Source organism: Schistocerca gregaria, chromosome 8, assembly GCF_023897955.1.
Source record: "Schistocerca gregaria isolate iqSchGreg1 chromosome 8, iqSchGreg1.2, whole genome shotgun sequence".
Taxonomy (NCBI): Eukaryota; Metazoa; Arthropoda; class Insecta; order Orthoptera; family Acrididae; genus Schistocerca; species Schistocerca gregaria.
In genome coordinates, this window is record NC_064927.1 from 274,132,441 (window position 1) to 274,149,760 (window position 17,320).

Sequence of the window (17,320 nt, forward strand, 5' to 3'; positions counted from 1 at the left end):
GCTTACCACCCATCAAGTAATGGAATGGTGGAACACTGGCATAGAACGTTGAAAGTTGCGTTAATGTGCCACAAAGAGCCTTAGTCGTCAGCTTTGCCACTGCTTTTGTTGCGCCTTCACTCAGTATTAAAAGCAGATTTAGGAGCATACACTGCAGAATTGGGTTATGGTGAACCCTTAAGACTGCCACAGAATTCTTCACTGATCAAACGTGTGCACGACAGACCGAATTGCCTCATGTAGTGCAAACTGTGCACGAGCATATGGCCAGATTTCGCCCATTCGCTGTTTCGAGACATGGGGCGGTAACTATGTTCGTACACAAAGATCTACTGTTATGTACACACGTGATGCTATGGACAGATGCTGTAAGGTCACTGCTGCAGCCCCCATATTCTGGGCCCTACATGGTTCTCTCCCAGGACGAACATACCATGCACACAGATCAAAATGGGAAGACTCTGACAGTATCGTTGGAAAGGGCTAAACCTGCGCATATATTACCGACCGAAGAGGATGTACACGCTGAACACGAAATGTCACCTTCCACACTACTGGACACGCACGATACTGTCTGGGGGCCACAAGAAGAAGTAGTACCGTCACTGCCAGTTCTGGAGGCTGAAGAAGTTCAAGCAATGCCTTCCGTACACACGAAAGCTGGACGTCGTGTGAAATATAAATATCCCTAATTCCTGGAGATCCGCTCTACCGGGGTTGTGTTGGAGTCGCCAGAAGAACATCTTTGAATAACAGCGAAACGCAGCATTATCCTCTGGTGACAAGCGCAAGGACAATCTGCTTTACTCTTTGATTTTTATAACTATTTTTGTATTGACTTAAATTTTTCAGTTGATTGTTCTTCAAACTTATGGAAATAAAAAGTTATTGCCTGACTACTTCGTTGTATCTCTTTAGCAGACGGATATAAGCTGTAGTTGGTTAAACATGCATGTTTTTGCAACTGTAATCTGTCGTTGAACACATGTGAGAATAAGTATCTTGTTTTCTCCGTTACCCACAACAGCAACTGGCACCGCCGGTATTAATGGCATCGATAATAAATGCATGAGTTGCTGACCAAAGATTCTAATTAACTTTGTGTACATAAATCTTTGACTTTCACATTGAGGGAAGATTCATCTCTTTATGAGGTTCTGAGGGTTTTTGAACGTTGTGTGTAGCCCGCCGGTAGGAAGTCTTGTTAGAACTTTGAAATTAACTTACCTAAATAAAATGGGTGATGAACTTCCATATCGTGCTGAATATGCCAAAAGTGGCCGTGCGTCCTGCAAGGGATGCAAATCACCGATAGCAAAAGATACGTTGCGGCTTGCCGTGATGGTGCAGGTGAGTTGCAATGCAGTGTAAGGTAACTGTTTCGCGCCATCAAATTAATCGCAAATTTTAATTTTCTGCGGTTTGACAAGACCTATTCTACCCTTGCCTCTTAAGTATAAACAATACTCATAGATCTTAAAAGTGTTTGGTTGCAGTGTACGTCTCACAAATGTTGGTTGATAACACTCAAAACGCCTCATTAATGGCAATTGCTGTATGCATTTCAGATAGTAAAAATGGCAGCATTAAGTCTTTGAACAAGAAACTGAAGGCGGGCTTTCCATAACAGTGTACTATCTATCTGAACCCCTAGAAATTTGAATGGTTCGGTTTCACTTATCACTGAGTCATACTGCGATTTAGCATTAGTTTATTTTGTACAAGCCAGGAACATGTCATGAACTGCACTATTCGAAACCAAGCCAATGTTGTACATAACATCGTTTACTACCAAGTTAGTGTCATCACCAAACAGAAATACTTTAGTTACCCACAATACTAGAGGGCATATCATTTATATAAATAAGGAACAGGAGTGGCCCCAACACTGCTCTCTGGGGCACCCCCTGCTTCACTGTACCCCACTCAGAACCCACGTCACAGCCATTCTCAACATTGTGAATAATGGCCTTTCACTGTCTGTTGCTAAAGTAGGAGGTGAACCAATTGTGCGCTGTTGTTGTTGTTGTTGTTGTTGTTGTTGTGGTCTTCAGTCCTGAGACTAATTTGATGCAGCTCTCCATGCTACTCTATCCTGTGCAAGCCTCTTCATCTCCCAGTACCTACTGCAACCTACATCCTTCTGAATCTGCTTAGTGTATTCATCTCTTGGTCTCCCTCTACGATTTTTACCCTCCAAGCTACCCTCCAATACTAAATTGATGTTCCCTTGATGCCTCAGAACATGTCCCACCAACCGATTGCTTCTTCTGGTCAAGTTGTGCCACAAACTTTTCTTCTCCCCAATCTTATTCAATACTTCCTCATTAGTTATGTGATCTACCCATTTAATCTTAAGCATTCTTCTGTAGCACCACATTTCAAAAGCTTCTGTTCTCTTCTTGTCCAAACTATTTATCGTCCATGTTTCACTTCCATACATGGCTACACTCCATACAAATACTTTCAGAAATGACTTCCTGACACTTAAATCTATACTCGATGTTAACAAATTTCTCTTCTGTATACAATAGTGAGTGTAAATAGATTCAGCGTAAGGCATATGATGTATAATTTATACCTTTAGAATTGATGTAGTGATACGATACTACCGACAGACTATGCTTAACAGAGACTGTCTAATTTATGCCCATGTTCCATAACACAGGTAAGACTTCCACATTTTTTTGTACCTTGCCAGGTAATAGAATAACATTTTTTGTGCATAATGCTACCTGACCTCGAAGTTGCATTGATTTTAGGTAGCCTACAGCAGAAAAAAAGCCAGGCCGGAAATTCGGGCTATCAGTAAAGCAGTTGTGTTGTTTTCAAAGGAAGTATTTGATATGTGTAGCCAATTGCGATTTGTGGCTTTGTCATTAAAACTTAACTGAATGACAATAATTGGCATCGTAAAATGGATTCTTTTACAGTTGTGCCCATAATAATCAAGTTTCATTGGTATATATAGAAAGTAAATAGATTTGTAGCTGACCATGGAAGTGTTGCATATGTCTGCCTTCCTTAACAGTTATCATTAATGATGTTGATTTATGGCACATAAAGAGATAAATTCAGATAGCCGTCTAAACTCCATTGCTTTTTTGTCCTACCGGGATTTATTTTTCATTATTATTCTTATACTTTTTTTACTTATTTTGGTCTCATTGTGAGCCCTCTTAGGTTACCCTAAGTCTCTTTTGTTTATGTTCTCATGAGCCCTGAACCATTTATTTTTATTTAGATTGTTGATAGGGTAAGTCCAACTATTATTGCATGTGCTAAGCTTCATTTTAAAGTTTCTACATACTAATGTAATTATATCTGTAGAGCAAGTGCCACATTTCTGAAGTGCCGTTAGGTGCTTTCAGTATCTTCTTTTCATGTGTGCAGGGAAACTAGCATTATTGATGTTAGTAAGAGTAGGCCCTACTCCATTATGGTGGATTTTGTTTTAGAATCTCAAATTGTGGATAGTGACAACTATTTTGTTGGGTGGAAATTTGCCACACAAGTTATGAGCGAATCAAACTCTTGGACAGACTTTAATCAAGTTATTGCAGTTTGTGGGATGAATAATTTCATTACTAGACTTAAAGGAAAAAGGACCCTTTTTAACAATCGTAGCAGGGCAAAATCATGTACAAAGAAGTAAACAATTGTATTTTAGTTGGAAGTGGTAAATATGTAAGACGAACACACACACACACACACACACACACACACACACACACACACACACACACACACACTAATAAGATTTTGTCCTCTGGCAAACAGATATCACAAGATAAATGGATAATACAGAAATGCCACTATAATGTCTCACTCCAAAAATAAAATGTAACTATTGGGACAACCAAGGAATATTGGGGATTTAGGGCTGCACAAGCTAAATATACAACAATAAAAAAACACTGCACCACCCCAAAACAAACAATAACCAAAAAATATTACGAAACCACATTCCACTACACCAACAAAACCACATGAACCGGACATTTCACTTGACCTGTATAGCTCAACCCACAGGTATCAATACCAGAAAACTAACACCTACAATTCCAGAAAGTGGAACCAAATCCCCAACAATTCAAAAACCCAAATACCCCATATTCACTACATCAGTTAAAACCCAACTGATGCGTCATAAATATACAACACAAAAAACATCACGGCTTCTATGAAATAAAACCAAAACAAACCTTACTTGCATACAAAAGACTCTGCACGTCATGCACGCCGACAGTGCCAGAGATATATATATATATCTTTGTTTTTAATATATATATATATATATATATATATATATATATATATATATATATATATATATATATAAACAAAGATTCCAAGACTTACCAAGCGGGAAAGTGCCGGTAGACAAGCACAATAAAATAACAAACACACACACACACACAAAATTTCAAGCTTTCGCAACCGGCGGCTGCTTTGTCAGGAAAGAGGGAAGGAAAAAGAAAGATGAAAAGATGTGGGTTTTAAGGGAGAGGGTAAGGAGTCATTCCAATCCCGGGAGCAGAAAGACTTACCTTAGGGGGAAAAAGGGATAGGTATATACTCCGTGCGCGCCACACACACACACACACACACACACACACACACACACACACACACATTTCTGCTTGTGTCTGTGTATGTGTGGGTGTGTGCATGCGTGCACGCGCGCGCATGTATATACCTATCCCTTTTTCCCCCTAAGGTAAGTCTTTCTGCTCCCGGGATTGGAATGACTCCTTACCCTCTCCCTTAAAACCCACATCCTTTCATCTTTTCTTTTCCTTCCCTCTTTCCTGGCGAAGAAGCCGCCGGTTGCGAAAGCTCAAAAGTTTATATATATGCCCATGGTCTGAGCCACAGGAACTCTCATTATTCTCAAGTTCTTGCCACAAACATGACCCTGAAGGTGTTCAGCAATAAGACACATCATCTGCAGAAACTGTGTGACAGGCACCGTATTACCACCGGGATCTCAGAACGCAATGATAGACTCGTGAACTTTACCGTTGTATCCTTCTCTTTGTAATCGTGGTGCTTCTGTTGTGTTATGCCCTTAGAGTGTAGTTAGTGACGCGTAGCTCTTGATCTTCTTAATGTTTTGTCTGTAAGTGATCACTACAGTGGCTGGAGTTCTTTTGTGTGTTACTACAGTTTACTTTTATAATCTGTTTCTTTTTCAAGTTTTACCTATTTTATATTTTGCAGTCACCAATGTTTGATGGGAAGCAACCAAACTGGTATCATTTTGCTTGCTTCTTTGTGAAGCAGAGACCAAAATCAATTGGTGACATAGCACACATTGACTCTTTGAGGTGGGATGATCAAGAAAAAATTAAGCAAAAAATTGGTAAGTGCTAAAAACTATCCATAGAGTATTATATTCATTGTTTTTTACTGTGTGTGCATTATAATAGTGTAAGTCAGGTCTTACACAACCTGTATGGAGCAGTTGTTTAAAGGCATGCCTTTTTCAGCTGTTGTAGCTATATTTTTCCCTTTTTCCAAAAGTTTTTGACTGCAAAATCCACTTCTAAATTTAAAAGCCAACACCATGGAATAAAATGTGTTCACATTGAGTCAGCTGAAGTTTGCATTTCAGCTGTGTTGTGATAAATCGTAGGAAAATTGATTGTTTACAGGGGGTGTCCTGGAGTACGCAGTGGCAGTCTTTAGTGTGGGATGTTTATTTCTGTATTGTTTGAGAATGTTAATAATTCACTGGGCTTTTTGAGTACTGTTTGTGAGAATATTTATTTGAAGAGTTTGCAGCAGTTCTTTAGTTATTTTTATGTTTGCTGTTATGGGCAATAGATTCTTTTTCTGTTTTGGAATTATTATTGAGTGTGGTTAGCGATCTTATTTTATGTTTTCTATTAGGGATATGAGAAAATTCAACGGAAGCATCAGATTCCACCCTCTGCTTTGACCCATGACATAATGTTGTGTGTGATGTCACTACGGCACAGTGTTTTTGAGTTGGTTGTGTTTGTAGGTGTCGTGTTGTACTTAAGTCTCCTCTGTTGGTGTATCTGGATGTGCTGAGTTTTTTGTTTAAAATGTGGTATTGCGTTCATTTGAGTTTTGGTTGTTGTGCTAATGTGGTTTTGAGTTTAGGTTGTTGGTGTGGTGACATGGATTGTGGAAGTGTTTTCGGTGGTTTACTAAGCTGTCTTCCCTCCCCACCAACCTCCCTCCCTACCCCCCACCCCGGAATGGAATTTATTGCTTTATAGTTAGGAATGGGTATGACGGTGAAGATTTTTTGTTTTTGGTATGTGTCTGTATGGGGGAGATGGGGGCAGCACTGGTCAACCTAGGTGGTGTTGCCGGAGGCTTTTGTTGGTATGTAATTTTTCGTTTGGTTGTATTCTATAGTAATTGTGATGTTTTGTCTGTTGTGTATTTATGGTAGATTGGTTGTGTTAATTTTGGGTTTTTGAGTTATTGGGGTTTTGGTTCCACTTTTTGGGGTTGTATATGTATGGTTCTTTGGTATCGATAGTTGCAGTTGAGCGATACAGGTCAAGGGAAATGTCAGATTCATGTAGTTTTGTTGGTTTAGCAGAAATTTGCAATTTAAGTTTTTTGGACAATGCATTGTTTTTTATTGTATATTTAGCTTGTCCCTGCTGTAAACCCCCACTTTTCCGTGGTTGTCTGTATAGTTAAATTTTATTTTTGGAGTGAAATGTTATTGTGTAATTTTTGTTTGTGTTTGTTTGCAAGTGTATATAGTGACATTGTCGCCATATTGTGTATGCTGGCACTAGCAGTTTCCACCATATTTATGTCATGGATCAAAGCACACAGGTGGAATCAGTCGCTTCTGTAATGCCGTAGTTCCCTGCATGTGACAATGAGTACAGCATGTTGACCATGATTGAATTCCTACAGTTATTCAGTTTAATTGTGAATGTGAGAAGTACTACATTCATGGACATGATAGGAGATTGATCAGGGGTCCTCATTTGAAAACGCTGTGGTGACCATTGAAGAGATTGTGTTAACAACGTACTTCTGCTGTCACTAGATTTATTTGGTGTCTGAATTTGGTTTGTAAATATTTTATGGCTTTTTATTGTATGTATGGTATATGTGTTTATTCACATAGTTGTGGGTTTCTTTGGGCATACTTGGTCGCAGCATACCACCCCTCTTTCACCCATGACGTAGTTGCACTGTGTTGCAGCATATTGTGTGATGTCATCGAGCCGTGTTGTTGTTTGGAGTGGAAGTGAAATGTCGTAGAGGGCGCAGTGTATGAAGAGATTGTATGCTCTAGCAGTATCCTTGTCTGGGGCTGCACTAAGTAGGGATACCAGCTTAGTAGTTGGGGGGGGGGGGGGTATTGGTATCCAGATCTAGTGGGTGAGCAATATAGGTTCACTAGAGTTTAGGATACCGTGATCGTATGGTATGTTTGTATGATTTTGTTGGGTTTTATTTTTTGCAGAGGGTCGTTTCTTGGTGTTTTTATTGTTCTCAGTTTATCCCCACCCAAAATCCCATTTTCCATCGTTGCCCTCTAATTGCATTGGCCTTAGCACCTGAATTGATTAGTGAGTTGTTCGTATTTGTGCAAGTATTATGATAGATTTTTTGGTGGTCGTATTAGATAGGCTACTCTCGAAATGAGTTTTTGGCACAGTGATGATGTCATTGGTCAAACTAGACAGCTGATATCCCAGTCTCCAGTAATCCCTTGTATAAGCATATCTCCCATTTTGATGTCGCAAGTCAAAGCTGCCAGTTCATACCACAATTTTTGGTGTTGCTGTTTTCATATCAGTGTTGTATTATTTTGTGTAGTTCAACAAAGATTGTACATGATAGATAAACTCAATTATCTGTCACATAATGCAGTGCATTATGTTGTTGATTGAACTGTAGTCTGATTAAAATTGTTTGCTAACTGACATTTCAAATTTTGTAACTTAATTCCTTAAATCAAAGCTCTCAGCAGCTCAAGCAAATTGTTCACCATTGCCAGTGTAACACAGTGACATGTCAGTTCACTTAGCTTTCAAATAGTGTAGTTTACACTCATTGATAGTTATCGCACACTATCCAGCAACTCATTTATTTGCTGCTGGCCATAAGTGCCAGATACATGCAGTCCTGAGGATTCAAAATTGTTCTCATTAGTGCTTTCTGTTACTGTGCAGCCCTGTCTATAATAAATTGCTGCATTATGGTGTGGAATATCTTACTTATTTCCACTTTTGGCAATTTTCCCTAAAACCTATTCAGAATCTTAAGGCAAATAACTTTTACATTTAGGACTGCCATGCCTTATGTAAATTTTTCTGTCTTTTCTCATAAAGAAAAATGTCTGTTTTTCAAAGGAAAAAATAATATAGTCATCTGTTATTGTTTCAAGAAAATTGTTTAAAAGTTGCTATTACATAGGTTTTTAATTAACTTAAGTCGCCATTCGTGTTCAGAAATATTCAAAATACTTCAGGTGTAGCTGCCCCCTTCCACTTGCCGCCCTACTCCACAAACTATTATATGGGTGCCCTTGGTCTACAGTATTTTTTAATGCATGCTCATAGCACTTACCATTTTTGTTGGGTTGCCATCATTTATGCGTGACTGAGATGACAGTTTCCTCTTTGTTTTATCTCTTGTTATGAAACTGAGCATAAATTTTCACCCTTTTTAATTGTTCCTAGCAGATGTGTGAAATGTTACTGTGATTCCACTTCTTGTGTAGCAGCTGTGGTTGAGTGGTCAGATAAAGTTTGTGCCTTAATTTCTTGATCCAGCAGAGGACACAGTGTCGATCGAGAATAATTGCCAAACGTTGATGCTTGTAGGACTGATTTGCATTCCGATGTGGTTTTTGCCTTCACCCCGTGTATCCCTCTTTCCTTTGTGAGGAAGGAACTAATAATTCTGAAAGTTAGGATAGTTTTCGTATTTTTGAATTTCAGTATGTAACAGTCTCCTTCACCTTCATCGCCCTCAGATTCTCTTCTTGAAGTCTCCTATCTTGATTGCTGGACTATGCTGAAAATTGGCTTTAAAAAAGACAGTGGAAATAATGTATACTACACTGCTTTTGAATTTAAGTAGGTTTCCCCACTTTTATTAGTACTATAAATGCCATGATAGCCAGTTTTCAAAGTTTGCAATACACAATCTGTAAAGGCAGAGAGACTCGCACCAGCTCATCCGCATGTTCATAATAGAATAACTCAGTTATTGTGCTGTGACACACTATTCATTGAATGTAACAGTGATAAAATGAAAATTGCATTGTACGTGAAATAGTTCACATTGAAATGTCATATATGTACATTTAAACTGTTAAGCCAAAGCAGTGTGTGTGTGTGTGTGTGTGTGTGTGTGTGTGTGTGTGTGTGTGTTTGGGGTTATTGGAACACACATTTTTGTAAATGTGTGTATTTGATACATGTTAATGTTACTAGAGTTAATTACTCTCGCAGACATTGTTGTTGCCAACTGTCTACATTGTCTTAAGTGAACTGACAGATTTTAACGTCACGTTAGCTAGGCACAGACTGTTAGTTTTGAGGAGAGTTAGGCCATTTAAGGACTAGTGTAAAGATATTCAGTTTCCCTCTGCAGCATTCTTTATCTTGGGTCTTATCTGTCTTGCATAATCCTCATTGAAAAATGTTGCTGTTTATAGGTATTCTATCTTCCAAATTACCACTTCCATGGTCAAATTAATGACTGTTTCCAGTATCCCCAACTTATTTTCCATATCTCCTTCTTTCCATGTGTTCTTTCTTGTCTCAGTAATTTCTTCTGATTTCTTCTTGCATTCTTCATGCTTTTCTTTAATTCATAGATTTTCTACCTTGTTTCACTTTCCCTACTCTTTCTTGCTGTATCTGTTCCATCTGCATCTGACCAACACCAAGTTATGAGCTGTGTCTCTGTCTGCCCCTTGACAGCTAATAACCAATGCGTGCCACGCATATGTGATCACATGGTTTTCCTGGTTTCTTGTAACTGTCGGGCAGTTACCAAATACACTTCTTTATATCTTTCCTGGGATGCCATGTGCTTATCATCGTCCTTTCCTTACCATTGGTCAAGTCCATCACCCTTACTGACTAGATGCTGGCTTTCTTTTCCTACTAGCTGGTTATAATTGAAGTGCAGGTACTCATAGAGGTGCAGTGTGGGCTTTAATTAACATATGATAGCGGTAGCTGTTCTAATGTGGAACCAGTTTTCGCTGGAAAAAAATTACTTCCTATTTTTGCCACCAGGTGAAAAGCTGGTGTGGTCAGTGCAAGAAAGACTTACAGAAATGTTTCCATATGTAATAGATTAGGAATGGGACATTGGCAGAAAAGGTCAAACAAGTGAGAAAGGCATAATATTGGTGTTATTATTAACTGCCACCTACCTAGTTTGTTCAATATGAGCACTGGAGACGTTGACAAGATACTGTGCAGCAACATATTCAATTCAAACTATTCTCTCTCTCTCTCTCTCTCTCTCTCTCTCTCTCTCTCTCTCTCTCTCTCTCTCTCTCTCTCTCTCTCTCTCTCTCTCTCTCTCTCTCTCTCTCTCTCTGTGTGTGTGTGTGTGTGTGTGTGTGTGTGTGTGTGTGTGTGTGTGTGTGTGTGTGTGTGTTAATTGGTTCTGCATTAGCAATATCTACCAAGTTTTGCTGCCATACGATAATTACAGCCCACATTGGACTTTTGTGAGTAGCTGCACTTTAATTATAACCACACAATATTATGTTCTTGTGCGTTTCTTGTTTACCAAGTTTTACTTTCAGATCCCCAGGGATCATTTTTGCATCAAGCCTATGAACTTCTCGCATTTTCTCCTCCAGTTTGGAGTAAAATGCATCCTTTTCCCCTCAATATGATTCCTCTGTATTGGCATAGACGCACATCATTGTAACATTGAAAAATTTTCCCTAAATACCAAAGAATACAACATGTCACTTAACTGCTTTGACGCTAATTATATTTACCTTCATTGAGCTGTGTATAAGAAAGGTGGTACCATGATGACCTGTATCCCAATGCAACCATTCCCTATCCCTTCCAAGCAGCAATATGGTGAAGGCCATTTAATTTTTAGTTTTGGACCTGTTTCTGTGCGGTGTCTTTTTTAGCCCTTTCTCCATGTGCTTGTTTTTAACTGTCTTCTCTTATGTCTATTGGGACTAAAGCAAAACAAAACAAAACAAACCTCTCCTTTCCATCATATGTCTTGTAGTGCCGCTATTTAACTCGGCATTTCTTCTCTAATTTCTTGCGTCTCTTTAAGTGGCCGCACATTCCATGTGGTTGTCATATCAGTTTTATTTCTTGTTAATCTTTTTCTTTGCCTTTTAGTTAGCTTGTAATTTGTATCCTTCCAAGGCCAGTGTGCAGTATCCGCAATAATTCTGTTTTAATAGGTAGGGTTTGTTAGCCCCACTCCCAAACTCTAGCCTGGAGGGACCAGCATTTTCTCTTGGAGGTTACAGCAGTAAGATGGTTAGCTTCCCTATACCTATAGAGTTCCTCCCCCTCTCCTGTCCTACACCAGACACTATTTGTCAGGCTTCTCTGTCCAGTCCTGTTCGGCTTGTGTGACCCTGCTGGAAAGGAAAGCAAGACTAGCGGTGGAAGACTGTAGAGAGAAGAGGAAAAGTGCAGATAAAATTACAAGGGTAAAGAAAAGGCAGTATGAAAGTAGGAAGATAAAGCATTTGGAGGAAATGAGGGGTTATGATAAGATACAAAAGATCTAGAGAAATTAAGAGAATTCCAACAGATCTAGAATTGGAAGCACATAATGGGTTGTATGAATAAAAACGATAACATTCTCCAGAGTTGATACTCAGAGCAAAAGAACATTCTCAAAGAAAGTTCTCAGTTTCGTACGAATAAAAACTAGGAAGCATAATCTCTGACCCTGGAGTACTTTCTCTCTACCTCCCCACCTTACTGAGTAAGTTCTCAGCAAAGAGATTAAAATCCAACATCTTTGGTTCTCAGTTTGTTTCGTTTGCGTGTGTTTTATGTTAGCGAAAGTTTTCTGAAGTTATTTCTGTGCCGAAATGGAAGACTCAGAATTAGCCTTTGTTAACATTATTAAAGATTACCCCGCAGTTATTAGTAAATCACATACTCTGGCCGCAAGAAGAGAGAAAGCGGATTGTCTTAAAGAAATAAAACACCGTTATATGGTTAATTTTGCGAAAGAAATAACGGACGGGCAGATAATGAAGAAACTACACAACATGAAATCCCATATCAAAGCGAAAACGGATGTGAATAAGACGGGAAACATTAAGATTTCCTTGAAAAATTGGGAGCAGATATTTTTAAAGTTTTTGGGCGGAGATGACTGCAACCCAGCTATCCACAGAGTTCCTGGTAAGTCCCATACTTCTCGATTTTTTTAATTACGCGCTGAATGCTTTGAAATTGTGATTCAGACAAATACGTATTTTTAACATGTGAAAATGAAACAATGTTTGGTAAATTTCGTGTGCTATATCACTACTTTTCAGTAAAAGTATCACAGTGTACTATGCATGAAATTGGGCGAACCTCTCCCACATTTCTGCATGTACGAACAAGTCAATTTTGCAGCTACCACTAATTGTTCCACCCGACCATATGGATCTCGTGGGCCCCGAAGTCGTCATACCTTCACAATTGCCTGCTTCGGGGCATGAGAGTGTGCTTAAACGGCAGAGATCAAGCATGGAAACAGATGAGACACATAATTTGTCTACTCCAGAGCTGCAAAGGCTGGTGCTATTGTATCAATTGGACATACTCAAACGAAAGCAGCAGAAATCAATGCGTGAAGAAGATAAACAATAAAACATTTTGTAGTGTCTTATTTGCATAACGAATTTTATTAATAAAAAACATCTTTTTAAAGTGAATGTTCATTTTCATTCCTCATTTACCAAATTCCATATCCTCTTACAAAAATTATTCAGTACAAATGTCTTTTCAATGAAACAATAGGAGTAATATAATCCAATCTGAAATGTTAAAAAAATGTATGCACTTATATTGTTGTCTGGCCAGTATCTTCACCACATCCTTGAAACAATTTCTGGTAAAGTAAAGCAAAAAGAGTAACTCGTTTTACTGTAGCATCTGGCAAATACCTTCACCACTAATTTTTGGTACAGTAAAGCAAAAAGAGTAATTTGTTTGTATTTTAAATGCTGCAGGTTAGACAGTTGTGCACTTATTCACTGTAGCACGTGGCAAATACCTTCACCACATCCTTGGAACAATTTTGGTAAAGTAAAATAAAAACTTGTGCCTTCAATCTGCTGAAGTTACAGTACAGAAATTACAGTAAGGTTCCAGCAGTTCAGGTTAACCTGTTGTGTCCAAAGTTATTTATAGTAGTACCTCTGTTCCAGTTTGAATAGTTACATGTTAAACAATTTTTGTTGAAAGTAAAATCGATGATACGGAGTGAAAAAAAAAAAAAACACTAAACAGCACTTTATTACTTAACATCAGAGCACTGTGCTTTATTTTCATGAGGGAATAATTACTGTAATTACAGAAAATATCAAATTGGGTTTAATTATTCAATGTTTGGGCAGACACCCATACATTACAGTTGTCATATTACATTTACAATTTCCCGTCTCCTATTTGTTCCACGTACACGTACGTCTGCTGCCTCCTCTTCTCCCAGTACTGTCATCACAAGGTGCCTGAAAATCCTCATCCCCTACATGTTTTGCTACGTTGTGCAAAACAAAACAGGCTACTATCACACTGAGGATTTTTGTTTGGGCAAGCCTTATTTTATTTTGCAGAATTGGGAAACGCCTTTTCACCTGTCCAAAGCACCGTTCGATTATCACCCTTTCTTTACAGTGAAGTCTGTTGTATGCCCTCTCATCAAGTGTTTCTGGTTTTTTAAATGGTGTCATTAACCACTGTGCAATGCCATATCCTTCGTCTCCTAAAATTAGGGCGTTGCACTGGTTCTCACGCAATATACAAAGGACATCGGAGTTTCTCCATATCCTAGCGTCATGCACAGACGATGGCCATGAAGCATCAACACTCGTAAACATTTCACTGTTGTCACACGTCGCCTGCACGTTTATAGACGGAAAGCACTTTCGATTGACTTATTCGTCTCCATGTGAAGGAGATTTCATAATAGGTATGTGAGTGCAGTCTAGGGCCCCTACCGCACATGGAAACTTGTATCTCGATTGCCATTTAACTTTCGCTGTTTCTAGTTCGTTAATATTGCTCGGAAATCTGATCCACAGCGGTGCTTTCCTGTTGACCTGTTGCAGAACATACGAAAATGTTACTGATACTGTAGTCTGGTGTACTCCCAAATCTTCTCCTACACCTATCTGAAAGCCTGGATCCGCTAAATAGCGCAAAAATATTTTCATTTTGCATTCATTGGAAAGGGCACCTCCTCTTCTTTCGTGATTTTCTGGAAGAAAGTGATTCGCCAGCCAATTAATGTTTTGACTGTTAAATCTATACAAACTTCTACAGTTCATTTCTTCTGTGTTCCTGCGTACTACGTATATCTTTCTTTGCCTTTCAAGAAAAATAAATTCCGCCATTTTTGCTAAAAACACTCGGTAACGCTTAATCACAACACAACTCACTCAGCTTGAAGCATGCTATGGAGCTCACTCACAAAAACAGAGAATATTCTCTGCTTGTGAGAAACTTCTTTGGCTTTATTCATACGAAATCGGAGAATATACTTTGCTTTGAGCAACTTCCCCCACCCTTCAACCCACACTGAGAACATACTCAGGTGAAGTATATTCTCAGACTCGCTTTATTCATGCCAACCAGAGAACTTTCTCCGAACATCTGAGTATAAAGTATATTCTGTTTTATTCATACGACTCAATGACTCATAGAAGAAACTCCCTGTATACTGAATTTTGTAAAAATCAAAAGGTGTAACCTATAAATATCAATTGTTTTTAAACTGATCAAAATTTTGTTTTAATTGTATTACAGATGACACATAATAAGCAAACTGGAAGCTGTAATTAAAAACTAAATAACATTTTCTTGTATTTCAGCTTCTGGTGGTGGAAGCGGTAGCAGTGCTAGTGCGAGTCCTGGTACAGCAAAGTCTGGTAAGGGCAAACCAAGTAAAAGGAAGTCTGCTGTTGGTGGAGAATTCAGTGATTTTACTGTGGAGTATGCAAAGTCCAGTAGGGCCACATGTCGAGGTTGTGATACAAAGATTGATAAGGTAAGTAGTGAATATTTTTGGGGCATCTGAAACTTAAGTTTTTCCAGAACCATAAGTAAAAAGAAAATTTAATTTCCTGGAATTGTTGATTGGAATACATTCAGCAACTTGTCAGCAAAAACCCACAAGCTACTCAATGTATTCACAGGGCAAGGTTACGGCCCAAGTGGCCACTTGGGGCACCAAGTTGAAGGAGCATCAGAGACCTTTGTGAATTCCCACCTGTGGATTCGGGGGTTAGAATAGGCCCGAGGTAGTCCTCCCTGTTGTAAGAGGCGACTGAAAGGAGTCTCACACGTTTCAGCCTGTATGTGATGGTCCCCTGTAGGGTTTGACCTCCATTTTTCAAAATTTTTCTGAAGAGCAAGCCAATTGGGTAAGGGTTCCTTACATGGTGCATAATGTCCATGTGCTCAGACCTCTCGCATCTTTTGTCACTGTGGATCTGCCCTTAAGTTCATTCTCCAGCTGTTGGGCGATGTCACACTCCTATGTGCGTTTTCCTCCATCCTCGGTGCAGTAACACTTTCTGTGCTGTCGATGATGTACTTCTTAGCTCGTTTGCACCTGATATATAGCACGGTAGCCAGTCCGTTGTGGTGGGGCTGCCATTTAACCTGTTGATTGTAGCCCCCTGACCACACAGGGATACTCTGCTGATACCTGCTTCATTAACTAACCATGTATGCCAAGGAGTAGATGCCCATCACCCTGGGACATCAGGACTCCTGGCAATGGCCATCCTGCCAGGTGGCCTTTGCTGCGGTTGGGTGGCACCTGTAGGAAGGGCCCCTGGTCGGAGTGGGTGGCATCAGGGCAGATGACACGCCATGAAACATAGTATGACATCTCCTGCTGGTGGGAAAACACCAGCAGTCTCAAAGCGGGCAAATTCTAAACTTCAGTGCTAAGAAATATGACCCTAAATCCCCTCCTCCCCCTCCTCCCCCCTCCTCCCCCCTCCTCCCCCCTCCTCCCCCCTCCTCCCCCCTCCTCCCCCCTCCTCCTCCCTCCTCCCCCCTCCTCCCCCATTCCTCCCCCCTCCTCCCCCCTCCTCCCCCATTCCTCCCCCCTCCTCCCTGGCCACATTCACCTTGCTCGCCAGACTGCAGGATTCTCCAGAAAGAAAGAAATAATTTAATACAAGGCCCTGGACCGACTGACCTACACCGAGGATAAGAGAAAACATGAGAGGCTACATCCTTTACATATGTCAACCAAAGCCGCCACTATGACAACAGTTCTACCATTTTCCGTTCTGCCGCATACGGTTGGTCTCAGATCTGTCAGACTCCACCTGCCCCTTTGATGGGGGGGGGGGGGGGGGGGGGGGAAGGAGTTACTTTCCTCCCTGTTACTCCTACACAACCTACTTCAGGAGAAACACTCCCCCCCCCCCCCCCCCCCCCCGACCATCATGGACGTCAGTCACTCACTTCTCAGCCAGAGAAGCGTAAATCTTCTTCGGCTCCTCTTGCCAGGAAGGGATCCCTTAGGTCACTACCTTCCAAGGTTCCTACCAGTTTCAAAGCTGACACCCACCAGTGGCTGAAGCAACCACAGGTAGCTGGTCATAGGGCTTCACGGTCCTCCTCAGTCCCTGAGACGGAATCAGTGAAACCTTCCCAGCCAGGTGAACCTTAGGAACAGCAAGAGAAACCTAAAACGAAAAAGACCCCTCAAGAACCAAGGCACTGCAGTGACGACGACGGCGACGACAACAACAAAACAACAACACTACCTGCAAGCTCTGTGTCTGAGGATGAAGTGGAGATTCTGGCATCTGCTAAGGTCCTAGATCTTGCTGGGCCCTCAAACACAATGGATGTGGATTGCACAGGTACTCATCTGGTGGAATTAGGTGGCCCTGAGGTGTAGACTGCCTCGTTGAGTGTCTTGTGACTTGCCAGTGTCATGATCACGTAATCCTCTGGTGGAATTGCAGTGGTTTTTTCCACCACCTGGATGAGCTATAGCAACAGTTAAGCTTTGCACCTTTCTGCATTCCCCTCCAGGAAATCTAGTTCCCAGCAGTAAGGTATATTACAGGAACAGTAGTGGCTATAATAGTGTCAGGTGG

The 17,320-nt window shown here is 40.3% G+C and overlaps 1 protein-coding gene across 1 annotated transcript in view; it reads left to right on the top strand.

The window, feature by feature from the left end:
• The first annotated feature begins 1,107 nt into the window (after positions 1 to 1,107).
• The window catches only part of LOC126284734 (poly [ADP-ribose] polymerase), a 128,189-nt gene continuing 111,976 nt past the window's right edge, over positions 1,108 to 17,320 (top strand). Inside the window, exons 1-3 of the mRNA XM_049983872.1 lie at positions 1,108 to 1,350; positions 5,224 to 5,365; positions 15,065 to 15,240. Coding sequence (XP_049839829.1) covers positions 1,237 to 1,350; positions 5,224 to 5,365; positions 15,065 to 15,240 — 432 coding nt within the window. The 5' untranslated portion in view covers positions 1,108 to 1,236. The remainder of the gene's footprint in view (positions 1,351 to 5,223; positions 5,366 to 15,064; positions 15,241 to 17,320) is intronic.